Source organism: Penaeus chinensis, chromosome 39, assembly GCF_019202785.1.
Source record: "Penaeus chinensis breed Huanghai No. 1 chromosome 39, ASM1920278v2, whole genome shotgun sequence".
Lineage (NCBI taxonomy): Eukaryota > Metazoa > Arthropoda > Malacostraca > Decapoda > Penaeidae > Penaeus > Penaeus chinensis.
In genome coordinates, this window is record NC_061857.1 from 22,584,036 (window position 1) to 22,611,535 (window position 27,500).

A 27,500-nucleotide genomic window follows, 5' to 3' on the forward strand; every position below is an offset into this window, starting at 1 on the left:
AGCAGGGTAATAGGTATCATATCAGAGGATTAATATACAAAAACAAATATGTTATAAACATTTTATATACAAGTATATTATTCGTATTCATGAATTATATATATATATATATATATATATATATATATACACACATATATATTAATATATATATGCATACATATAAATATATATATTTACACATATATAAATATATATACACATATATATACATACCTATACATATATATATACATATAATACATATATATACATACCTATACATATATATATATATATATATATATATATATATACATATATATACATATATATACATATATACATATATATACATATATATACATATATACATATATATACATATATATACATACATATACATATATATATATATATATATATATATATATATATATATACCTATATATGAATATACATATATAGATAGATAGGTAGATAGATAGATATAGACAAGAAGATAGATATAGTTATATAGATGGATCCATAAAAACATGTATTAAATCATATACTTGACTATATGCACACATCATAATAGATACTTAAGTCATATTAGTTATATATAAGTATATTTATGATTAAGTGTAATCTATGGCCTGTGATTTTTGTATGTACTGTACCTCGCCTATATAATCAAAGATAACAATTTCTATGCATAGAAAAGAAAATGCGTATAGAATTATCATAAGGAAGTTTTACATTTACCACACCTTATACCATCTCTTTACAGAAATATATACTGGTCCTCTATCACAAGTTGACAACACCAAGGAACATTCGGTGAAAGACAAGATCCATCCAAAATCGTGTGTGGACTGTCGTGCAATTTTTGTTGGGCAGTGTAACTTAATTAATGTGTTCGCGGGATCGAGATACTATAGAACGATTGTTGCAAACATGAATACAGGTGATACATTTAGTAATTAAAATATATCACAGCTTGGTGTGATAATTAATAACATAAATATTAAAGCACACACACACACACACGCTCACACACTCATACACACACTCTCTCTCTCTCCCACACACACATACGAACATTTATATTCAATTAAAACACGAGGTAAGGTCATTATCCATATGTCACCTTTCTTTTAAGTAGGCAAAGCTTTACCAAGATTGCTTAATTCTCCAAGAAATGATTCAGCTCTTGGTCTTACAGCTTCTGTAAGACCTAGTGTGGTGGTAGCGTTCTCGTCCAGTAATCTTGTTGACTTGCGTTCAAATCCCAAGCCACTTTTTCTTGTACACGAGATAGATTAGAAGCTAACAGACAGCCTGGCACACCAAAACAAGAATAACCAATATAGCAAATGGAATTAAGTAAATTATTCATACATTTATTTCTATTACATTAGTGGTTCCCAAACTCTTCTCAGTGGTGGCAGCCTAAACTCACACAGCCCTCCTCCCTAACGGAAGCCGCCTTGCTTGAGGTCCCAATGACTGGTGAGCCGGACCAGAGGGCTACCCATACTGGAGGGGTCAACAGTGAGGGATGAGACAAAATGGCTTCCTGGTACACCAAGGTCTGTGAGAGGGGATGGTGCACCCCCCCCCCCCCCTCTGGTTCATTCCATCTTGGACCAGGGAGAATTCTCCCACGTGTCTTTGCCGTGCATGGCGTCCTGTATTACCAGGAAACAGGAGTCCTGGAGGTTGAGCGATGCTGCGCGCCGCACCCTGCAGCTAGCAACACACCTTTGGTCCTCTGTTCTGGTTAGACGGGTGGCTTGATCAAGGCCCGGTCAAGACAATCGGCTTGTCAAATATGGCTAGCTTCAAGCAGGCACTGTCCAGTCGGTAGTGCATAGGTCCCGTGACTACCATCAGCACTGTAACAGTGACAGCGTATATTTCCTCACTACCCCTGCGGTTGTTGGGAAAAGTTGAGTCCCAACTATAGCTTCCCCTTGTTGGACTCCATGGTGGGTGGGTGGGGGGGGGGGGGGTGAGGAAATGAAGATTTATAATCCTAATGATTCCCGAGCTCCCAAACTAGGTAAGAAGGAGAAAGTCCTCCTCAATCCATTAAGGAAATCTTACCTGGTAAATATGATAGTGTATCATATAGTAAATACCTAGTAGTGAAGACCATTGATGGTGTATCTATCATGGATCTTGATATTTTTTAAGTACATCGGAAGATAGTTGAGGTATGTCAACGTGATCCTCGCATCACCCCACAGCGAGATGGTAGCCTGATAGTTGAGGTTTCGTCACCAGACGAGAGTGACTGTCTGCGGGTGATATGCGACATTCCTGGGGCTGGAGTCTTATATTCTCCTCATAAAACCCTCAATCAGTGTAAGGGAATTGTCTTTTCCCGAGACCTGATGAGTATTCTGAGGAGAAACTGTTAAAAGAACTTAAGAATTTTAATGTAGTGGCAGTAAAATGTTTTAAGAAGAAAGTTGATGGTTTGGAACAGTCTACACCAGCCCTTCTTCTAACTTTTGAATCATTAGTCCTTCCTGAATCGGTTAAATTGGCATGGTACCACCTCAAGGTAAAGCCATATGTGCCCAACCCTACGCAGTGCTTCCACTGCCAGGGTAATGGGCATGGAGCCAACACTTGCCGTTTTAAGGAAAATGGACAACCAAGAGTGTGTGAAGTGTGGTACAACAGGTCATCAAGGAGATGATAACTGTCCAGGTCCAATATGCTGTTACCACTGCAAAGATCATGAAGCTTCTTCTATGCAATGTAAAAGGTACAAGTTTGAAAAAGAAGTATTTGTAATAAGGAGCAAGGAAAAAGTTAGTTTTGCAGAGGCAAAGCGACGTGCCCGTGTGCTGTTTGCACAGCCGGGTAAGTCCTTTGCCTCAGTTCTAGCCCATCCTCCTCGCCATCCCTTACCCTCCAATAATTCAAACATCATACACTCTGCCACTACCTTTAAACCTCAGTCTGCAAATGCTGAAAGTGCCTCTGGTGAGATGTTCCACCAGAAACGGAGTAGGAGTGAAGGGTCTATTGAGGAGACTCCTCCTCCCAAAGTAAGGTCTTTGGAGCTATCAGTTAAGGCTCCAGAGGCCTCAACAGTGACAGATTCAGCTGCCACCACATCCACAGCGGCCTCTGCTGCTTGGCAGAATGCCCCTGAAGTAAAGGCTCAGGTACGCCCTTTGCACAGGCAGAGGAATTTTGAGCCTGCTCAAAAGACTCCTCAGAGAGTCGGGTCTTTGGAGCCATCAGGCAGGGCTCCTGAGGCCACCACATCCACAGGGGCCTCCGCTGCTAGACGGAATGCTCCTGAACCGAAGGCTCAGGTCCGTCCTTTGCCCAAGCAAAGAAATTCTGAGCCTGTCCAAAGGAAGCCTGTGGAAACTAGTTCCATTGGTAAACAACCCATCAGACGGTACTCCCAAGATGCTTGAAAGCGACAGCCTAAAGGTGTGGGGCGGGCCTTAACCACGGGTGCTGCCAAACACCTAATGAAGTAGTTTGTCAACCTGAAGAACTGGATACTCTAATTCAATGGAATTGTCAGGAAATTCATGTAAAATGGGAAGAACTGCAACATCTGATAGCTTCATGTAATCCAGTTTGTGTATGCCTACAAAAGATTATGACCAGGGAAAATCGTCCACATTCCCTAAGAGGATTCCAAGCTCAAGCCCATTATGAAACCTATAATAATGGACCTCATGGAGGAGTAGCAGTGATGGTACGTCAGGATATTCCCTTCCAGGCCATCCACCTGCAGATGACATTGCAGGTGAAGGCTGTGAGAATAGGATTGACACGACCTTACACTGTTGCATCCATCTACCTCCCTCCACATAATCTCAACATAGATAATTTGGAAGTTTTACTTGGGCAGTTGCCTCATCCATTTCTACTCTTGGGAGACTTCAATGGTCGGCATCACCTCTGGGGAGACACTTTGTGCAACCCTCGAGGAAGGGCCTTGGAGTCCTTGTTCTCAAGAGTAGATGCAGTTTTGCTTAACAGTTATGCACCCACACATTTCCAAGTTCAAGCTGGGACATTCTCCAATATTGACCTGTCAATTGGTCCAACTGAATCACAGATGAATTTCACTTGGAAGGTCATGGAAGATTTACATGGAAGTGACCACTATCCAATACTTTTGGAGGTGAATGGTATTCCAGCCAATGGAGTGCAGAGATGGCAACTTAAACATGCAGATTGGAATCTTTTTAGATCAACTGCAGTATTGCAAGGGTCTGGGAATGATTTCCAGTGTGTTCAAGATGCGGTTAATCACTTCACCTTGCAGCAGAAGCATCAATTCCCAGAAGTAGCGGGCAGTACCGTCTACCTCCGGTACCATGGTGGTTTGATGAATGCCAACAGGCTGTCAGAACAAGAAAAGCTGCATTAAAGCAGTTGAAACGACGCCCAAGTGATGTAATCTTGATCCAGTACAAAAAGACCCGAGCCAAGGCCAGGCGAGTGCTAAAAGAGGCTAGACGGACATCGTGGAGGCAGTATGTCTCCTTAATTAACTCTGGGACCCCCTTAGCATGGGTATGGGACAAGGTGTGTAAGATCGCTGGAAAGAGCACCTGCTCTGAAAATAGATGGCATAACCCTCACAGACAAAACAGATGTTGCAAATGAGTTGGCAAAATCCATGGCAGAGATCTCCTCTGGAGCATCTTACACTGCCCTATTCTCCACTCTTCGGGTTGAACAGGAACGACACCCAGTGTCATACTTCAGTAGCACTGCAGCAGAACTTCCATACTTGTCATTTTTGCACAAGGATTTGGACTTTGGACTGCCCCAGGAAGTGACGATATTCCATACCAAATGATATCTCACTTACCGGAGAGCTCCCAAAAGTTCCTGTTGGATCTATTCAATAGGATCTATACGGAGGGCACATTGAAAGAAGCTATAATCATTCCTGCCCCTAAACCTGGCAAGGATGCTTCTATAAAAGGGAACTATAGACCAATTTCTTTCACCAGCTGCATCTGCAAGTTGATGGTGAAAATGGTAAACTTCAGGTTGACATGGCTGCTCGAAAAGGAAAACGTGCTGACCCCATATCAACTGAGATCAACCACAGATGCACTTGTAAGGATGGAAACTGCAATATAGAATTCCTTCACACAGCGACGTCATATGTTAGCAGTCTTCTTTGACCTTGAAAAGGCTTATGATACTACTTGGAAGCATGGTATACTCATGGAGCTATATGACATTGGTTTAAGAGGAGCATTGCCTACCTTCATACAGAGCTTCCTTGCTAAGTTTAGAGTTAGGGAAACAGCTTCTCTAACCTGGAAGATCAGCTGGAAAGGGTCCCACAAGGGAGTGTCTTAAGTGTGACCCTGTTTGCTATTGCTATAAATGATATCGTAAAGGTCGTTCCAAATGCTGTCTCATGTAGTCTGTATGTGGATGACTTTACACTTTACTGCTCAGGAGGAAGCTTACAGGATGTGCAAGGACACATGCAGACTGCAATAAATCAGGGTATGTGTGAGGTCTCCGACCCTTCTCCCCCACCATCCTGGACCGTAACTCTTCTCCCCCCCCCCCCCTTATCCTCCTTACCCTTGTTTCCCTTAATCTCCCTTAGTCTCCCCTACCTCCCTTTTGCTTAAGTCTCCCCCTTTACCCTCTTCTCCAACCTTTCCCCCCCCCCCCTCGCTCTCTCTCTCCCTTTTTCTCTTCACGTATCATCCTGGCACCTATACCCTATTTACTTTACATGCTATCCTTCGTCTCTCCGAAATACTTTCATTCTCTTGTCCTCACTTCTTCCTCGTTCCCTTTCCTTTCATTTTCCCCTTTCCCTTCCCAATCTTGCGTCCCTCCTTACTTTCTATCATGCTGATCTTTTATCTTTCCCCGTTCCTTCGTTATGCTATCTTATCCTTTACTCTCGTTTTCTCCATTTCCTCTTTCACTCCTTTCGTTCATTTCTCTTCTCTTCTACTTTGCGATCTACGTTCTTCTGTATCTTACTGTCCCCCATACTAGTCTCCTCGCTTTCTACTCTTTCTATTCCCCTTTGACCTTATGCATTTCTTTCATTTCCATCTCTCGGTCCTTTAATTTCTCTCATTTTCGTCCTTTTCCTTAAGTTTTCGTCCTCACACCTACCCTCTATCCCCTACCCTAATACCCTACCTATCCCCTTGACACCCTTGATATCTGAACCCCGAATCCCGAATCCTGAATCCCGAACTTGGGTAATCCAGCGGGCGGCGCTCAAGCACGCTGGAGATAATTCCTTCCCACACAACACGGATACACTGATACTGCCAAACCTTGTATTTAATGAAAAGTGTATAAATAAAACTTATAACTGTAATTTCCCGAGTTTTCCTCTTTGAGCTTCAATGCTTCGAATTAGTGAGGTGACTTATTTTACGTGTTTTTATCAATGTTATTTTATTATATTCGGTCTTTTAAGGGTAGATTGGGATCTTAATATCTTCTTTGCTCATTCTCTTATACATCTAATTTTAATTCTTAATGATTTCGACGTTTTTATCATTCGTTTTAGTACCAAACCCCTCCCCTTTTCCCTATTTTTTTCATTTTACGTTATTTTTTTTTAATCATTCTAAAACTTGCTTAAATCCCTAATTTTATAATGAATCATTTTATTAGTCTTTGGTAACTGTTTTATGACTTAAGATTCTTTTTTTATATATGTAAAACTTGCCACGTCACCACCTTAATTGTTCTTTTTACTTATTAATGGGGGCTCACAGGGGATACTCGGGATAGGGAATATATTATGAATGACTTTTGCAGTGTTATTTATTTTATTTTTATAATCAAATGTATCGTTTTATTTTTCTTACTTGCTGTGTTTTTAACATTACATTAATCTTTCTAATGTTCCTTTTTTAGTAGGTTTTCACCAGGTTGCTTTATCGTTTTATTATTGTCTTTTGTTAATCTTTCAGTGTTTCAAAATGTATTCTTAATTATTTACTTTTTATCCTGTTTTAATAACTTGCCAGTGACGTGGCCTAACCTGTATAAATACACCTGCGAAATAAACCAGCAAGGGAGTTGTCTCTGGACTGTTTGAGTGTACCCCCTGGATTACCCATGCTGTGGCGTCGCTGGAGCAGCACGAACAAGGTTGTGTTTGAGCCATCTTTACATGCCAGTTAGGACATTGCTGGACGTGGGCATTTAAGCTAACACAGGGTTTACGAAGTTTTATTGGCCAGCACCAACCAGAGATACCCCATTCGTTTTTAAGTTTAAGTAATTTTATGTATCCGTTCCTTCAGATTTTTTTTTATTTTTTTATCGTATTTATACTATTATTTACCTGTGGTGCTTTCTTTTACTTTTTTTTATTCATGTCAAAAGCAACACAGTCAGACCCATTTTCTAAGGGACGTGTACCTGGGGCATGTACCTGGGGCCGCCATCCTCCGCTTGGGGGGATGATATTTCGGGCTTCCCCTCGATAGAAAGCCTTACATGTGCAATGGGCAACATACCATGGATTCAAATTAGCTCCAAGCAAGACCATGGCTATGCATTTCCACAAACGAGGAAAGTTCCATCCTTCCCTCTATTTAGGAGCAAACCCACTGCATTTTGTCCAAGAGGTAAAGTACTTGGGTCTAATTTTTGACTCAAGGCTTACATGGGTGCCTCATATTAAACAGTTAAAGGTGAAAGCTACAAAAGCGCTTAGTATTTTGCGGGTTCTTTCACACCTATCTTGGGATGCAGACCGCACAACGCTTCTGCGGCTTTACCGAACACTTATTCGTAGCAAAACTTGACTATGGATGTGAGGCTTATTCATCTGCAACTCCCACTGTTCTCCGGATGTTGGACTCGGTTCATAATAAAGCTCTGAGAATCTGTATAGCGGCTTTCAGGTCTTTACCTGTGGAGTCCCTGTATGCCGAGAGTGGAGAACCGCCCCTTGCATTACACCGGGACTACATGAACCTGATTTACTACACGAGACTCCAAAGGCTTCCGGGATCTCCTACATCCAGATTGGTTTTCAACCCCTTTGAGGATAGCCAATCCTATGGTAGGAGAATGAGAAATCTTGTGGAAGATCTTAGTTTAAATCTCACACAGGTTCTGGCTGTTGGACTTCCTAAGTCCCTCCATGGACTAATCAAGTCGAGCTGGATTTGGTCGGAATTGGAAAAGGGGAGAGATCCGAAGCAGAAGTCAGAGATATTTCTTCAACACGCTTCTAAGTACCAAGGATCATATGCAATATACACAGATGGTTCGAAATCTGGAAATGGTGTGGGCTTTGCAGCAGTGAGCAGAAGGAAGACTACATCTGGCAGTCTTTCTCGATCAGCCTCGATTTTCACTGCAGAGTTACATGCTATCCTTGCAGCAGTCAAGATGACTCTCGTAGTGCCTTGCAAGCAATCAAGAGCTTAAACATCACATCCAGTGGCGAGGGAGGTTCAAGATTGGCTTGCACTGATGTCAGCATGTAAAAAGATAACTCTGTGTTGGGTGCCAGCACATGTTGGTATCAGTGGGAATGAGCGAGCCGATCAGAAGGCCAAGGTAGCTGCCACTCAGCCCTGTGATGCTCGTTTTCCCCTTCCACACACTGACTTGAAACCCAGCATGAGGAGTTATCTTCGTGATAAATGGAGGAAACAATGGAGGCACACCGCTAGCAATAAACTGCGAGAGATTAGAGATGACCTTGGCAGTTGGGTGACCAGCATCCACCCTAACCGACAAGTAGAAGTTGTAATAACAAGGCTGAGAATCGGGCACACAAGACTGACTCATGGGCCGATGATGGCTAAAAATGAAGCACGATGTTCGGAATGCCAAGAGCCATTAGCGGTCGCACATGTAGTGAAAAGATGTGCAACATTCTCAGACCAAAGAGGAAGGTACTGAAAAATGTATTGGGGGCGGATTGTGACATAGAAGGTCCTATTAGTTTCCTTAGGGAAACTAATATTTTCAATTAAATTTAATTATGCATAATGTTTATGCAATAGTTTTTAGACATTTAGAGCATAATGTTTATGCTTTGATTTTCAATTTAATATTTATTGTTATTTATGACATTTATTGATAGATTTTTAACGTTTTAAATATTTTAATATTTCAGTCTAACAAGGTGTTCGCCGCTAATGACCTTAGCTGTTGACGCGGCAGATAATTTTAAATAATCAATCAATCACATAGCCCTTTCTACAGCACACTTTTCTTCACCCCAGTCCACTCCCCGTCATTCGAGTTTATCTTTACACCAAAGTGCATCTTCGCCTGTCCGATGAATTGCAGTGCTGTAGGCTTTACTTGTTTCCATTTCATCAACTATCCATTACAGGTTTTTACTTCTTCCAGAGAGGACACCACACACACACACACACACACACACATGCATATACACATACACACACATACTCATACACATACACACACACACACACACACACACACACACACACACACACACACACACACACACACACACACCTTTTAGTCTGTTCTTATAGTGTTTAATTTTATATGTGGGCATACGTTAAGCTCTTTTTTGCACACACACGCGCGCGCACACACACACACACACACACACACACACACACACACACACACACACACACACACATATATAGTTGGATAGATAAATACTACTGTATCACACATTGCGCGCAAATAAGTTTGTATGTGTCCATTCACGCACACATACATCGCCTGCGCGTGCGCGTGATTACACACACGGATTTACATTTAATGGGTAAGTCAAACCTAGATACGGTAGTGGGTGAGTCTATCGTAGATATGATGGTGAGTTAAGACCACCAACAACTACTCCCCTGGGGAAGGATCATTGGTCAGCCACCCCAGTATAAAGACCCAGTCAACTACATGATGTCAACATATAGTTCGTCAAGCACCGCATCGGTGATGGCACGAACATGATTATATGTGTATATATATATATATATATATATATTTATATATACACTGTATACACACACACAAATATATATATATATATATAAATAAATAAATCAATATATATGTGTGTGTGTGTGTGTATGAATATATATATTTATATAAATGTTTGTCGGTATGTAACTATATCTATCTACTCATCTATCTATATATACATACAATCATATACATATATATATATATATATATATATATATATATATATACATGTGTCTGTGTATACGTATATGTATACACACACATACACACACATGTATATATATATTTATTTATTTATTTTTTTATATTAAACATATACATGTGTGTGTAAGTACTGTAAAGGGTTATTGATGGTTTACCTGTAAGTGTAAATGAGTGATTGTGTGTGTGTGTGAGAGGACTAGGTGGTCGAGCCATTTGCGTATCCTCGTCGACGGTTCACGAACCCTAAACAAAAGTGACGTCAGCGACCACGAAAGCACGGCCTGCCACTTGGCTCCGATCTCTACACCTGTTCACTTCATTCTCCATGCTTGATTTGTGTGAACTCCTAACGTCTTACTTAGACACGAACTGCCCCAAAATTCCCATCAATCGGGTTGCTCATGCCTCAGGCCGTGGGGTGTAAGCACCCATACCGAACGTCCAAATCTACAGTGCACAACTGTTCGTGGGCTCTGGCTCATACTGAGTGCCCGATCTGCAATCTACATTGTCATAAAGAAGTTGATCAGAAATGGTGTATTTGTGTTTTTTGTTTTTGTTTTATACATAAGGAATAAGCCTGCTTATTCTCATGAAGTTCCTATTTGTGTTTAAGTGTTTTTTTGTACATATCATTTTTTATTTCGAATAATACAGTGAACAATCTTTTTTTTATTCAGACCTCGACTGACCCATATTCAAAAATCATTCTTTTGTTCTTGTTTTCTCAGATACTGTAATGCAGAGAGCGGAGAAAGTGGCCGGCCGTGCTGAGTGGTGAGATACGGAAATGGAGAATGAAGTGATTTTGTGAGTTAATGTATGGTCCAAGCGTGGTAGTGGATGAGTGACGAATGAATGCAGTCGTGTTAATCTCGCCTTGCATTGACGTCAAACTTGTGAGGATTTTGCGACAAGTGAAGTTCTACTTGCCTTCCACACCTTCTGTGACGTATTTCGTCATTTTTTCATGCTTAAAGCTTCAATTTAAATGCATGGTTTGGGATATCAGTCTAACGATCTTACCATTGTAATATTCGAGACTGTGGTGTGCCCGACGGACCTGTTAAGTAACTGTTCCGTGTTTCTTACGTGTGACTTATGATTGTCAGTTACGTAAATATTATTTTCTTTTTACGAAACCTAGTTTCAACTTTAGTATTGTGATCTCGTGGTCTCTAAAGTTCTGTTGGCGTCATAATAATTTGCTAATTTGATTTAGACAAAAGCTGTGGTGCTCAGTTAAAATCTAAAATTGCCTCTATTTATAATGGCAACACTTGATTTAAGTGAACTTGTAAAACAAGCCAATGAAGCTGGTCTTCCTCCGGCTGATATAAATGCCCTAGTTGCAAAGGAGGAAGAGAGGTACGCTAAAGAACTAGAAAGACAGGAAAGACAGATGGAGAGAGATGAAAGACAGAAGGAAAGAGATTTTAAACGGATAGAGTTAGAAGCGATAGAATCGGATAAGAAAAGGACGCATGAGTTAGAGCTCGCTAAATTAAATGTTTCCGCTGCGGAGAACCAAAGTCATACAGGCAGAGCAGAGTTCCCGGGGTTAAACTTACCTTGCTTTAACGACGGTAAAGATGAAATTGACGATTACTTAAAACGCTTTGAGAGAATAGCAAAATTGCAAAACTGGGGAACTCAGAACTATTATATTTACTAGGGGTCCTTCTTGACAGGAAAAGCGCTAAAAACTTATGTAAGTTTACCAGATGAGATACTTCACAATTATGATCAGCTAAAAGATGCATTACTGAAAACCTACTCAGTTGACGCAGAGTCCTATCGAAAGAAATTCAGAGAAAGTAGAATAGGGGAAAACGAGACCTACATCCAATTAATTTCGCGGATGGAACAGTATTTGTCGAACTGGCTCGCTTTAAGCAATGTCAAAGAGGACTACCATGAACTATGTGGATTTCTAGTGGAAGATCAATTGCTAAGCAACTGTCCTGCCGATCTTAGGGTGTTCCTGAAAGAGAGGATATTTAATAAAGTAACTGAAATGGCACAAGCAGCTGATAGATTTAGGTCTGCTCATAGAAGGCTCAAAACTAAGAACATGAATTACTCTAGAAGTGAAACTAGCGAGAAGCTAGCTACCTCGACAGGTGTCGTGTGCCATAGCTGTAACAAGGAGGTCATATTCGTCCCTACTGTCCTGATTTGAAATCGCGAACTGGTATAAAGTGTCCTCCTAATAAAGTTAACTTTGTTTTGGAGTCTGATATCTCCCCCCAAAAAACAGTGTTACTGGGAAGGCTTTACTCTTTAATAAACCAGTAGATGCTCATTTTGACTCGGGATGTTCTACCATAATAATTAAAGATAACCTTGTGCCCCCTCATGTAAAGAAAGGAAAATTAGTTACTCTTTATGACTACCTTGGAGTAGGAAGAAACTTCCCTCGCATTAGATGCTATATTAAGAGCGATTTCTTGACAGGATGGGTCAATGCTGTTGCAGCCCCCATTCAATATACAGATATCCTCATAGGCATGGTACCGGGAGTTAAAGCGCCTTCTGTTGATATACCCAATGAAGTAAAATCAGGCTGTGATGATGCAAATATCATCATGGGCGTTCAAACGCGTTACTCCAAAATGAGAGCGGAAGCAAGCGTACCACTTGTTGTTCCCGATTTACCTCTTAAAGACATCTCTAAGACAGATATAACAGATGCACAAAGTAAATGTCAGACTTTGAGGGACATTAGAAATAAAGTTGCTAGTAACTCGACAGTAAATGTTAAAAATAGAACTGTCAAGTATGACGCAGTTGATGGCATTATTTACAGAAAGTGTATTTCGAGTAAGCATAATCACGAAATCGGGAGAAAGCAGTTAATCGTGCCAAGTAGCTTTCGACAATACATACTGTCAACAGCTCATGATTATGTTGTTTCAGGACACTTTTCTCATCGGAAAACTGCTGATAAGATTTTCGGGAAATTCTTTTGGCCTGGAGCTGGTTCGGATATAAAACGGTACTGTAGGTCCTGCCACGTATGTCAAAATTTTCACCGAAAGGGAAAATACGAAAAGCGCCATTAGTAGCTATCGATCTCGTTGCCCCACTCATTCCCTCAGAACGGGGTCATAAGTATATACCGACCGTCATTGACTGTGCAACGCGGTTTCCCGAGGCAGTTCCTTTGCGTAATATCGATACGGTATCCGTTGCAGAAAATCTCGTCAAAATCTTTTCTAGAGTTGTCATACCGAAAGAGATGTTGTCTGACCGAGGAACACAATTCAAATCGGATTTGATGAAAGAGATCAATCGCTTGTTATCTATCAAAGCCATCTTTACGAGTCCCTACCACGCATGTTGCAATGGAACCGTGGAAAGATTCCATGCCGTTCTTAAGTCAATGCTTAAGAAGCTGTGTACCGAAAAGCCCCGTGATTGGGATAGATATATTCCCTCTGTTTTATTTGCGTATCGCGAAATCCCTAATGATACCTTGGGATTTTCGCCTTTCGAACTATTGTATGGTCGTCAGGTGCGCGGACCACTATCTATTTTGCATGATCTGTGGACTAACTCTTGCTTAGATGACGAGGTGAAGACGACATATCAATATGTGCTAGACTTAAGATTAAAATTAGAAGAATCTGCACAACTTGCATCTGCACATACAGATATTAATAGTAAACTGTATAAGAGTTACTTTGACCGAAGCGCTAAACGTCGCGTGTTTGCGGAAGGAGACGAAGTACTTGTTTTGCTGCCTTCAACGCACAATAAGCTAACAATGCAGTAATTAAGCGCCATGAGAATGGTGTAGATTATCTGGTAAATACTAAGAGAAAAATCAAACTCTATCATGTAAATATGCTCAAGAAATACGTAAGGAGAGAAGACGAAGATAAGAGTGAAGGTGAGGTTTGTCGTATGTGTATAGTGGATGATAGCGAAGTAGCCAAAGACACATGTAATATTTCTGTTCTAGACCAATCTGAAACCAAGTTTAACATAAGTAACCATCTCGATTTAGAGGAAAAACGTCAACTTAATGGACTACTTGATAAATATTCTGACGTGTTCTCGGATGAGCCCGGTATAACTGGTGCGGTTATTCATGACATTAAGTTAACCACCGACATTCCAGTTCATCGTAAGCCCTACCCTGTTCCTCATCATTTACTGAAAACCTTTGAAAATGAAGTGGAACAGATGCTGAAATTAGGAGTAATTGAACCCTCCGATTCACCCTATTGTTCTCCCGTGGTCCTCGTAAAGAAATCCGACAAAACTTGGCGATTTTGCGTAGACTTCCGAGTGCTCAATGATGTAAGTCTTTTCGATTCGGAGCCAATGCCTACTCTCGATGGAGCACTGGGAAACTTTGTCGGCGATTGCATATTCTCAGAAATCGATCTATGCAAAGGCTACTGGCAGATACCACTGTCAGAACGTGCTAAAGCTTACACTGCTTTTGCTACCAACCGAGGGTTGATGCAGTTCACTAGATTACCATTTGGCTTAAAAACCGCCTGTGCAACGTTTGTGCGTTTGATGCGAAAAGTATTGTATGGCCTGAACAATATAGACTGCTATTTTGACAATATAGTAGTTCATAGTAATACCTGGTCTGATCACTTGCTAGCTCTCGAGCGTTTATTTGAAAGACTGCATAAGTACGGTTTGACAGCGGGACCAAGTAAATGTTTCTTTGGATACGACAAGATTAAATACCTTGGATTTCATCTAGGAAATAATGGCTTGACCCCTCTTGGAGACAAAGTTAAAGCAATTCTCGATTTACCTCTCCCCCGCACGAAAAAACAATTACGATCTTTATTAGGCACCGTTTCTTTTTACCGCAAATTCATCCCGAATTTAGCAGACATAATCTCTCCTGTTAATGATCTGTTGAAGAAATTCCGTAGTAATAAACTAGAATGGAATGAAGAGCAAATCTCAAGGACTAATACTCTTAAATACAAGCTAGCTAATGCGCCTATTCTAGTTTTACCTAATTTTGACAAGACCTTTTACGTAAGAACTGATGCATCCGACACTGGGTTAGGCGCGATTCTACTACAGAAATCTGAAGGCATATTAATGCCAGTTGCATATGCCAGCCGAACTCTTACAGACCGTGAGAAAAGATACGCTGTTATTGAGCGTGAGTGTTGAAGCATCGTCTGGGCAATTAACAAATTCAAATACTATCTGTACGGACGTGAATTTGTGCTCCAAACAGACCAACAGCCACTTGTATATCTACGGAACATGATAATGGTAATGGTGGTCGACTCATGCGCTGGTCTTTAGCGCTGCAGTCTTACTCATTTGATATCGAATATATTAAAGGTAGTGATAATGTTGGAGCAGATATACTTGGTCGTTGTTCCTTAGGAGAAAGTGAAACCCCACCTTCCTCTTAAATCGACACGATTTAAGTCGAAATAGGGGGCTATTGTAAAGGGTTAGTGATGGTTTCCCTGTAAGTGTAAATGAGTGATTGTGTGTGTGTGTGTGTGAGGACTAGGTGGTCGAGCCATTTGCGTATCCTCGTCGACGGTTCACGAACCCGAAACAAAAGTGACGTCAGCGACAACGAAAGCACGGCCTGCCACTTGGCTCCGATCTCTACACCTGTTCACTTCATTCTCCATGCTTGATTTGTGTGAACTCCTAACGTCTTACTTAGACACGAACTGCCCCAAAATTCCCATCAATCGGGTTGCTCATGCCTCAGGTCGTGGGGTGTGAGCGCCCATACCGAACGCCCAAATCTACAGTGCACAACTGTTCGTGGGCTCTGGCTCATACTGAGTGCCCGATCTGCAATCTACATCGTCATAAAGAAGTTGATCAGAAATGGTGTATTTGTGCTTTTTTTTTATACTTAAGGAATAAGCCTGCTTATTCTCCTGAAGTTCCTATTTGTGTTTAAGTGTTTTTTTTTGTACATATCATTTTTTATTTCGAATAATACAGTGAACAATCTGTTGTAAATATTTGTTATTCAGACCTCGACTGACCCATATTCAAAGGATCATAAAAGAACAGAGGGGTGAACAAGACTACTCTTAAAAAAAAATCCTAAAGATAAATATTAAACTCCGGACAAGTACATTTATGTATATACTCTTATATGGACATATGTTTGTATGTGGGTTTAAAAGGATAGTTTTTTTCTAAATGATACACACGAAAGATATACATATTTTTCTTATTCTCTGCCATGTGTCTCATTTTTTCTCTTGCAAACATTCTGACTACTGTATTGTGTTGTAACAGGCATTTCCAGGTCGAAATCTTCGTCGGGAGCTGAATTCTGTGAAAGAAGCAAGATTCCAAATGTTAAGCTATATATATGTATATATATATTATAAATACATATTATATATACATTACATATGTATATATATACACATATATAAATCTATGTATAAATTAGAAAAAAATAAGGCCTTTCCCTCTCATGCGTTTTTGTCCTGAGATGGTGAAAAATATTTTCTTTCTTTTCATAGATTAACTACGACTGGGCATTAATAATGGATTTTCACACACACACACACACACACACACACACACACACACACACACACACACACACACACACACACACACACACACATATCTGCCTATCTATCAGTTACCTCTGTACATCTGACTATCTAATATATAAAAACAATAATACATCTTGGCGCTTACCTCGGAGCCAGTTGGTGCCACGTCTTTTTTCTAACCTAACATAGGCATCATCGGAGAATGGCCGGAAAACAATGGTGGGATCATTGGCGAGGTAAGCAGTGGTGGATGAGGTAACACAGACGGGTGCATGGGTAACATCGGTGATTGAGGGAGGACCATAGAGGGGTGAACAGGCATAATTGGTGGTTGAGGAAGGGCCATGGGTGAGTGAATAGGAAGCATTGGTGAATGGGGAGCAAGGACGGCTGTTTGTGGCTGGAACATCATTGAAGGACTAATGGGGTTGTGGCACATGGATGTCATCGCGGAACATGGTGAGCCAGGAGACATTGGAGATACCACAGGGGAAGTCAGGGGAAGACCATGGCCAGGCAGGCCGGGGCTGGAGACGCCATAAGGAAGAATCTGGGGACTGGGCGCCGGTTTGGCCTCGGCGGCGACCAGGAGACCAAAGGCCAACACCACAACGAGCTGCGAAGGGATACGGAGATGAAAAAAGTGTATAATGTATCTGTGGTGCTTTAGGGGGAAAAGGTTTCTTGCATTTTGGTACAAACCCTTTGAACCACAAGTCGATGTCAGTAACGTGAAGGATTTATATATGATTAATTTAAATAAATACATGATGGTGACAAATTAAAAATGTTTTGCTACACACTGTCTCTGGAATGGGTTCTAAATCAGAATCACACAATTCTTTATGGTACCATTACGGTTACTTTTTATATTCTATATTTACTGCTTTGCTGCACTTACTGTTCTCGGAAACATTTGTCGGAATTTCGATGTTAAACCAGAGTGAAAAGAGAAGAGAATGACTTCCTTTCTCCTTGCTGGCCTTTTATACTTGTCTCCAAGGAATATAAAAGTAATATGCAGCCTCCTATTATTGATTGAAAGGAGAGATGTAAACAAAGATAAAACGAAGGTTAGCAGGCGTTCAGAATTAAGACAAAGGAAGAGCTTTGTTTATTTTTGTTTCGCAATAATATTTAGAAGATTGCTTTACAGTTTTCAGAAAATGTTTTAAAGTGTGATTCATGGTACGTGACTGCAATTGTCAATCTCGTTTTTTTTTTTTCTTTATATGAAACCACTTGTCCAAAGTGAGCAGGTGACTCCATCATTGCATTATGAATGGATTTTACTTTGGGAAAAACATTTGGCAGCAGAAGTGCAGAAATTTCATACTTCATCATGTTTACACTAAAAAGGTTCATTTTATATAAAGTTTGCTGGTATTCATGCTGCCAGTCTTCATCTGTAAAATTAACGGTGCCTGAAAAAAAAAAATTATTTTGTAAATTAAGATTACCTCTGTGAATTATTTTGCAGAAATTATAAGAAATGAGGAATATTATGCATGCAGTTATCTCTACTTCCTTTCTTAATTAACAGTATTTTATCTTAAACACTTACAGACATTAACTATTACTCGGAGAACAGCAAATTCTTTTATGATAATAAATGATATGCATGACTTCCGGTAAAACGTAAACATCAAGTTGGGAGTATAAAGTTTTATTTTCCAAAAAAAATATTTATAATATACAAGAGTTTTTTTTTTAGATTAATAATAATAATGATGGTTGTGGTGGTGATGTGATGACAATGATAATGATGATAGCAACTATAATAGTTAACTATATTACTCACTGCACTAACCATTTTGTATCATTTTTACCACAATATTTCATAATACTAAGGGAAAATGATTACTAAGCCCTTATAAACATGTGTATATTGTTCCAAAAAATAATTTTAGGTCGTGCACTAAATCAACTGGATACACCATAAGCTAGTTAAAGTTTTGTTATGATACAAGCGCTAGGCCAGTAGCATATATGGTAATGTTGTCAATAACAACCACACTTTGAGCTGGTTTCATATTGCATACAGCAAATAGAGCAAAATGTAGCATGCTCTCTTTGAGTCAATTACTTCAACTTATATTTACTTTCGTTTTGCCATCTACTTTCACTTATTACTTTATAAACATAGGAAAAAAAGTTACTCCCGCATTTGCCGTTCCCGTTTCTGTGCTTTACATGGAAATCAAGTTTTAACGGTTGACACGAAAGCGGCTGTAAACAAAACAAAAGAGTGAGGTGTGTGATGCGCTGTGTTCGATAGCTAGCCTCGCCCAATTATCCTGCATATTCCTGTATCCTGTTCGCCATACTTCATTAAAACTTAGTACTACTAAAAGTAACAGCTAATCGTAAAACTCATAACTCAAACTCAAAGTTTTTCCTTCGAGTAGAATTGTATTCTTTTATATACATCGTGGGCCATAATTGACCACTACGAATGGCAAGGTACGTATAACCAGGTAGCTCCACTTCCATTTAGCCTGTTGGCCCTCAAAATGATACTTTTCCCAAGAGTATTCTGACGGCTTTTAATGGCAAGGTACTCTTATTTATCAAAAAAAGAGAGGAATTTTGGTAGAAGTTCTGGTAAGAATAACAATATCGAGTAAATTATACATATATGTATGTATTAAGCTATACCTGCCTCTCAATTTGTGTGATAATGTATGGTAAGTGATATTTCAGTGCATTTTCTTTGATAATGGTTCAGTAACAACAATGGTAAAATAAATATCGAATATGAAACTAAGAAAAAAAGAAACAAAATTATATGTAATATTCGCAATGAATAAAGTTAATGACGCAGGGCTAGTATTTTCATCAAGTTGGAGTGAGTTTACCTGTGTGAAAATATCTTGATAAATGGGATGTCGGCGACCTTCGTGGTATTGATATTTCTACCAGTTTTTGTCTTATATATATGTATATATATACATATATATATATATATATATATATATATATAAGGGTTTGTTTTAAGGAATCAGAGCGGTCAGGTCAACGGAAATACACCAGAGGAAACATACACACGGTTTTAATGATAAGGGGCACTTTTTACACTATACACTGGATATTTACATAAAAGAAGGCAGAGGATCCACCGGAGCAGGGGAGGTCACATGGCGGAAGGAAGCACACACGTCAAAGTCACGGTACAACTACTGAATTTTCTTCTTCTTTATGATTTGCGAAGTTCTAGCTTCGCCCGGGCCTTCTAAATATGGCCCGGCCTGTGTCAGCTTTTTACGGCTGTCCCATTTAATTGTCTGACACTTGGTGCTTACCGTGGCGGCGGGATTGTCAGCAGGCGCTCCTGCCGCCATGGTGTAAGCATATCGCATAGCCTATTTACCAACGCGGCGGCTGTTGTGGGCGGTCCTTGTCTCAGGAATTGTGTATGGTCACAATTTTCTAAGTAGTGGACTAGTGTGGCGTTCGGCTCGCCGCAATGCTTGCAGCACCTTTCATTGCGTTCGATTGTTGGGATAATCTGCCATGTACAGTGGTAACCTAGGCGCATTCTGTGAAGAATGACTTCGGTACCTCTGTTGCTTACTTCAGAGAGTGCCAGTGGTTCATAGCCTGTGGCGTTTGAGTACCAGCTGGCCGAGGGGGAGGTTCTCGTTTCCTCTCTGTGGAGCTGCCGTAGAAAGGTACGACCGACCAAGGCACACTTCTCCTTAAGTAATTTTTGGCTCGGTTTTATCATCATGGGATTTGGGGGCATACCCCTGCTAGCGACGGCTAGTCTGTCAGCAAGCTCGTTCCCTTTGATGCCGATGTGGCTTGGGACCCAGTTGATGAAAATTCTTCTACCCTGAGCAAGAATTCTCTGTGCCGTTGTGAGAATCGTGGTCAGTAGGTAGATGTTGTCTGTGGGTGAGCTGTGCTGAAGATAGTCAATAGCTGCCCTGGAGTCTGTGTGTATGACCACGTGTCCTTCCCTTAGGAACGCATGGCCTAGGGCTCCCATGATTGCAACTGCCTCTTCCTGTAGCCAGGCGTTGTCTGTTACCCTCATGGATCGTGTGGCGTCCCTTGCTGCAAAGCCGGCACCTGCAGTGTGGCTCAAGGGATCGACCGACTACATCCGTGTAGTATGTTCTACTACCCGGAGGAGTGATGGCTGCAATGACCCTGTGGGCTTCTGCCTTTAGGCTAGGCATGGGGTATAGGCTCTTTTTTGTTGACAGGCTCATTATGTTGGACTCTATCAGACTCAGTGCCCACGGCGGGGCTTCGGCAAAGTCGGGGTGGGGGGAGTCCATGCCCTTAGCAAGAAGCTGTTCTTTGAGCTGATGGCGTATCAACACCCTGGCTGTGTGAGACAGCCAGGAGTTGTTTGCAAAGAGCTTGTTGTCTTGTTCGAGGCGTCTGACTAATTTTTGTCTTAGGCTTGTGTTCCTGGGAGCCTGGATGACCTTTGAAAGGAATTGTGTTGCCATTAGATCGATTCGTAAGTCCAGGGGGAGGAGGTTTGCCTCCATCAGGAGGTTGAGGACCTTCGTCAACCTCGGGGCACCCAGAATGATCCTGGCAGCTTCATTTTGGACTGTCTCTAATTTGTCTGTGTGCCTTTTCTTTGCGGCAATTAGAGCGACTGAGGCATAGTCCACAATGGGCCGGACAGCATGTACACAGAATGATCTTAGTACTTTGTGTCTGGCCCCTATACGTCTCCCAGTCATTGCTCTCATGACAGACAGTCTTGCTTTGGTTCGGTCAACCAGGTACTGGACCTCCTTCTGGAAGGAGAGAGTCGGGTCTATCCTTACCCCAAGGTATAGGTAGTTCTGGACCCATTCTAATTCCACTCCCTGGATTTTCAGTCTTGTGCCTTGAACTCTCTGTCTCAGAGCCATGGCTTTGGATTTGGCAGCAGAGATCTTTAGTCCTGTCCTACAACACACCTCGGAGGTGATGGCGAGATTGTCTGTATACGAGATGATCTTGCACCACACTGGGAGGTTTATGTTGAGGATGCAGGACATTAAAGTGTTAAATAGGGCTGGACTGAGAACCCCACCCTGTGGCGTTCCATTTTCGAGCGGCATGTGCTGCGATAGGTGACCCTGGAATTTGACATTGGCAGTCCTGTTCCTGAAGTAGTCACCTATCCAAGCCAAGAGCTTTCCTCTGATTCCCTTCTGGATCAGGCTTTCCTGAATGGCAAGTGGACTTGCCAGTTCAAAAGCCTTCTCCAGGTCAAGGAATACCACCACGGCTGGGCCCTTGCTGATTGTGCTTAAGAGCGTGGCTATGGTGTGTGCTGTGCCCGTGTCCCTTGTGAACCCGAGGAGGTGTTCGAGCGGGGGACCCATTTTCCATTGGAGCAGGTTTAGTACCATCCTCTCGCCCGGCCAGGCAGCTGAGCAGAGAGATGGGGCGGTAATTCCCCGGCTCCTTTGGTTTTCGGACGTGGAACTATGGTAGCCCTCTTCCAACTCTGGGGTAGAGTGGAAGTTTCCCAGGACTTGTTGATGAGTTGCAAGAGTGCACGCTCACCTGCTAGTCCTAGGTGGGAGATAGTGGGGTACGAGATCCCATCAGAGCCCGGGGCTGTGTTGGAACTGGATTTATAGGCTTTCCTTAGTTCCCTTAGAGAAAAGATAACGTCTGAGTTATCAGGTTCGGCTGCCCTTTCTCTGATCTGAGCATGTCTGTCTGGCTGTAGACGCTTTTGTCTTGCCCTCAGCTCGGCTGGCAAACTGTTGCTGCTCGTTCTCGCAGAAACTCGTGCGCCAGTCTGTTAGCCTCTGCTTGGGGGTTGTGATGCTCTCGTTCCCCACACGGTGAGCAAGCCAATCGCGAGAGGCCTAAGCCCGCCACCCGGACTGAGGTAAACACAGCCGACGGTCGTGAGCAATCTCGCAGTTGTGACAATATATGTATATACATAAAGAATCACATTACCTGGCAACATTGCGATGCTACACGTTTCAAAAGAGAGCCTAAATGATCATGTAAATAAAACAGATATGGATTAAATAAAATGTATCTTCAGGGTCTAGCCGTAATGAAAAGTATGCTTCAAATGTATCATACAGAATAATGCCAAAAACATTTGCTTTACCAAACAATAGATAAGAGGAAAATATGTACAAGAATGAACATAGTTATATTAATATAGTGAAATATACAAATATTGGATAAATAATAATAAACGGCAACAATTACAGCCAACGCATATTTAAAGGTTCAGTGATATTCCTATATTTCATCACATGATAAAATACCATTTATAGATTTATAAAGGTTTCTGTATTGACACACTCATCATTAGGCCCTAGATAATTTGATCAAAACTGATTTGCAGGCATCAAAGCATTCAGAACAAAAGGCATATCAAAGGCAACATTTCAACTTGTATTTCTAATTATAGTGATATCCTTTTGCAATTTACCATTAGCTTGTATGGTTAGAAAGAAAAAAACAACATTGTTATTTATAATTAAAAAGCTGGATTATGTTTTTTATACTTTACACGCACACACACACACACACACACACACACACACACACACACACATACATACATATATATATATACATATATATCTGTCTTTTAACTGTTATTTTAATTGCCTTTTTATTTTGTTTACCTGATCATTCTGGGCTGTTGTAACAACTGAGGCATATATCTCTTTGTCGTTTGTCATTGCTTGAATCCTCTACAGGCTGCTAGCATCTGTATGAGACCTTGTCTTCCCTGGAAACTGATGTGTCTTTTGCAAAGATAGGAATACCACATTTTTTTTATTCTTTTTTATTTATATATTAAAAAAAGAAAGATAAATAAAGCCCACCAACTTATAAAATTAGAAAATTGCATCGGAATTACTATATTATTTTCATCGATTTGGCTAAGGCCTTTAATACTATGATTGAGAAATACTGTGGAGAGTAATGGAAAATAAAAGCTTGCTTTCTAAATGCGAAAAGAGTTTCATAAGGAATTGTCAACAAGTCTCCATTAGCGGTCCAATCTTCAACAGGACGGAAGTGTCTATAGGTCAAACAGGGATTTGTCCTCGCCCTCCCACTCTTCAACCTCTGTTTGGCTGCAATATCTCTCCTTGTTCATTTCAAACTGAGCACTGGAAATAGCATAGCGACCAACTATCGACTAGATGCCATTCTGTATAATCGACAGGAACCCCAAGCTCGAATTAATACCTGAACTCAACCTCAGAGTCTTGTGATATGCTACATTTGCCGAGAAAAAAATATGAATGAGAATGAATATCTTCACAGTGCAAGGGATGTATTTGGTCGGTTATCTGTATTTCTGGTGTATTTATAGTCAGAGCCTAGCAAATACATCTTAAGCACTGGGAACATGTTCATTCTCATTCCTACATAGCATATCGCTATGAAAACTGTTCTCCCAATGCTTTTTTTGCTGCCCAGTGTCTATGTAGCTCCATGAACAATCTCTACTTTGCATAGGCATCAATACCAGAGACCAGAAGGACTAGATTACTTTTATAGCCAGTCAGACTAGTAATCCCTCCCATCATGGTGCGTGAAAGTCTGAAAACTTTGGAGTGAAAGCCAACTACTCCTGTCAGGCAAATGATTACGCAGGAAGAATGAGACTGACGGCAGCAAGCGTGTGCCTCAGATCACAATCATAATTCGATTCGCGTTGCCTAGGATTTTGGGGAAAAATCCAAACATTATTGCAAAGCAGTCCACCATGTGATCGTCCAATGTCTTAACTCTAAACACGTCAAATTTCAATCTATCTTTGTTGACGTCTCTTCCTTTTGTATATCTCTTCTTGAAATTGGAAGCTTAATTTCCTGGATGATAGTATATAAGTCGCTGGTGCAGAAAGAAAGCCACATTTCCTTTTCTTTTCTCCTTGGTTCCGCATCGATGCCCAAGATGTTTTGGGGAATGGTAAGTGCAGCAAAATCGCTGCATAGTAGATTTTATATATGATTGCCCACGTCAATAATCATAATACAGTGATTCAGGAGAATCTTCCATGACTATGTCTATCTAAACCATGACCGTTTTTTGTTGATCACCAATTATGTGTTCGTTCACATTCCTTGTAGATTTAAGTTGACGGGTTCTTGTAGCGAATTTTGCTACGCAGGTTCTGATTTAAAATGAAAAAAAAGGTGACCCCAAAACAACGCAAAGACATGACACTGATATTTTAATCTCGCCACACCGCAGCTCGTTGTGGCACTGGCCTTACGGCTCCTGGTCGACGTCGAGGCCAAACCGGCGCCCAGTCCCCAGATTCTTCCTTATGGCGTCTCCAGCCCCGTCCTGCCCAGCATGCTTGGAGGCCATGCTCTTCCGGTGGCTCCTAGTTTACCATGTTCCATTATGCCATCCCTGTGCCAACACCCCATTAGTCCTTCAGTGATGTACCACCCACCAACAGCCTTACTTGCTCCCCATCCACCAGTGCTTCCTGTTCACCCTCCTATGGTCCTTCCTCATCCACCAGTTATGCCCGTTCACCCTCCTATGGTTCTTCCCCACCCACCAGTTATGCCCGTTAACCCTCCTATGGCCCTTCCTCACTCACCATTTATGCCCGTTCATCCTCCTATGGTCATTCCCCACCCACCATATATGCCCGTTCACTCTCCTATGGTCCTTCCTCGTCCACCATTTATGCCTTTTACTTCCCCTATGTTCCCTTTTCAATCATCAATGTTCTCAGTTCTTCCAACCATGCTTCAACCACAGCAACCGGCCTCTCCTCCTGAGGCATCAGAGTCTTCAGAGGAATCCTCAGAATCCTCCCCCTCACTTACCATCGTTTACCCCCCAACACCAGAAGCCTCATTCGGTGGTCAGGGCGCATTGCCATTCTTCTCGATGTTTAGTCCCGCAGGTTCCTTCAGTTACCCCTCAATGCCCTCAACGCAGGGTGCTTCAGACAATGACGCTTCCAACTCACCCTCTCATAATGCCAAACCGTTTCGGTTCTTTTAGGAAGAGGACATATCTCCAGTCTAACTGAATCCAAGGTAAGGAAGGTGATTAGAACTTGTTTATTTACATATGTGTGTATGTGTGTGTGTGTGTGTGTGTGTGTGTGTGTGTGTGTGTGTGTGTGTGTGTGTGTGTGTGTGTGTGTGTGTGTGTGTGTGTGTGCTCTTAACACACACACACACACACACACACACATTTACACGCTTTAAACCATTAGATAACGATTTAGGTAGGTGTAATAATCTGTTCTGCATTGTTCCTTTCACAGAATTCCGCTTCTGACGACGACTTTGAACTGGATATCATTATTATAGCAATGGTATTATCTGCAAGGTAGAAAATGAAAAAAAAAAAAAGTTGAATGCAAAAACGAAAAATCTTTTTATTAACCTGCACCACAGAACTGCTTCTCCGTGCACAGATGCAATCACTTATGTTTATCTACGTAGATATATATGTAAATTCAGGTTATAACTCAATGTATCTTTTCGTATGTTATAAAATTATTTTACTGTTTCTCATGGAAGTCAACAGTTTTTCTTCCTCTTTTCTATAAAACTTTAAGAATCTAATAAGATACTATTTGTAAATTACTTGGGATTTTATATTTGCACTGATGATAATTATAATAATGATAACAGTAATAATGATAATAGTGATGATAGTAATCATAATGATATTAATGATAATAATAATAAGAGTAATGGTATTGATACTAATTGCAAAAGTGATAGTGATAGTGATAATGATGATGATGATAATGACAAAAATACAACAACAATGAAAATAGTAATAGTAATGGCATTAGTGATAGTTAAAGTAACAGAGACGACATACTTATATACTTATATACTTATAGGTACATACCAAATTATCTGTCAAGGCTCAGTATCCAAAGGCGTTTTCAGTGACAGATCAGATATGACTAGAAAAATCACGTACTGACAAGACAGATTCACAACAATGCTTCCTTTCCTTCGTGTTAAAAAGATGAGAATAGCTCATCCTTATTATCTAATCAACGTTGTGATAACGCTGATTAGAGGTTTACAAGCTATGATTCAACTTTGGCCACTGCTTGCCTTCGACTTATCGCTGTTTGCAAATTCCTTTTCCACAGATAATTGGGAGCTGACAATTATCTTCGTGTTTGTGTGAAGAAATTCCGGAAGCGTATGTCTTCGCTCAATTGCCTCCCTTACCATGAAGATTTTGAGAAAGTGGAAGTGCAGAATAACGAAGACTGTGATAACGAGCCTATCTATTGTCAATATATATATATATATATATATATATATATATATATATATATGTGTGTGTGTGTGTGTGTATGTGAGCTTATAAATATATGTATATATATGTGCGTATATATATGTATATATATATGTGCGTATATCTATGTGCATACACAAATATGTATACATATATGTAGAGAGTTAAATATATGTATGTATATGTAAGTGTGTGTGTATACACACACACACACACACACACACACACACACACACACACACACACACACACACACACGTGTGTGTGCGTGTGTATGTATGAGTGTGTGTGTGTATGTGTTTATATACATATATGTAAATATAACTATATATATATATATATATATAAAGACACACATACACACACACACACATATATATATGTGTGTGTGTGTGTATATATATAAATATGTTTGTGTATGCGTGTGTGTATATTTATGTATATATTTGTGTGTGTGTGTATGTACACACACACACACACACACACACACACACGCACGCACGCACACACACACACACACACACACACACACACACACACACACACACACACACACACACACACACACAC

At 40.8% G+C, this 27,500-nt stretch overlaps 2 protein-coding genes across 2 annotated transcripts; one reads left to right on the forward strand and one right to left on the reverse strand.

The window, feature by feature from the left end:
- Positions 1 to 16,319: 16,319 nt before the first annotated feature.
- LOC125046855 (pollen-specific leucine-rich repeat extensin-like protein 3) lies at positions 16,320 to 17,724 on the reverse strand. Its single transcript, XM_047644852.1, has 3 exons — positions 17,578 to 17,724; positions 16,822 to 17,292; positions 16,320 to 16,441 (listed from the first exon to the last, which is right to left on the reverse strand). The coding sequence occupies exons 1-2, from the start codon at positions 17,590 to 17,592 to the stop codon at positions 16,852 to 16,854; spliced, it is 456 nt and encodes a 151-aa protein (XP_047500808.1). The 5' UTR covers positions 17,593 to 17,724; the 3' UTR covers positions 16,320 to 16,441; positions 16,822 to 16,851.
- A 6,743-nt stretch (positions 17,725 to 24,467) lies between these two features.
- Positions 24,468 to 26,035, forward strand: LOC125046854 (splicing factor 3A subunit 2-like). Its single transcript, XM_047644851.1, has 3 exons — positions 24,468 to 24,599; positions 24,885 to 25,693; positions 25,927 to 26,035. Exons 1-2 carry the CDS (start codon positions 24,504 to 24,506, stop codon positions 25,656 to 25,658), a joined length of 870 nt encoding a protein of 289 aa, XP_047500807.1. The 5' UTR covers positions 24,468 to 24,503; the 3' UTR covers positions 25,659 to 25,693; positions 25,927 to 26,035.
- The last annotated feature ends 1,465 nt before the right edge of the window (positions 26,036 to 27,500 follow it).

Bases quoted from the DNA above. Each gene is read 5' to 3' on its own strand.
- LOC125046854 (XM_047644851.1), top strand. From the start codon at position 24,504: ATGATAGTATATAAGTCGCTGGTGCAGAAAGAAAGCCACATTTCCTTT. The intron at 24,600-24,884 runs GTAAGTGCAGCA...GCCACACCGCAG, and splicing joins CCAAGATGTTTTGGGGAATG to CTCGTTGTGGCACTGGCCTT.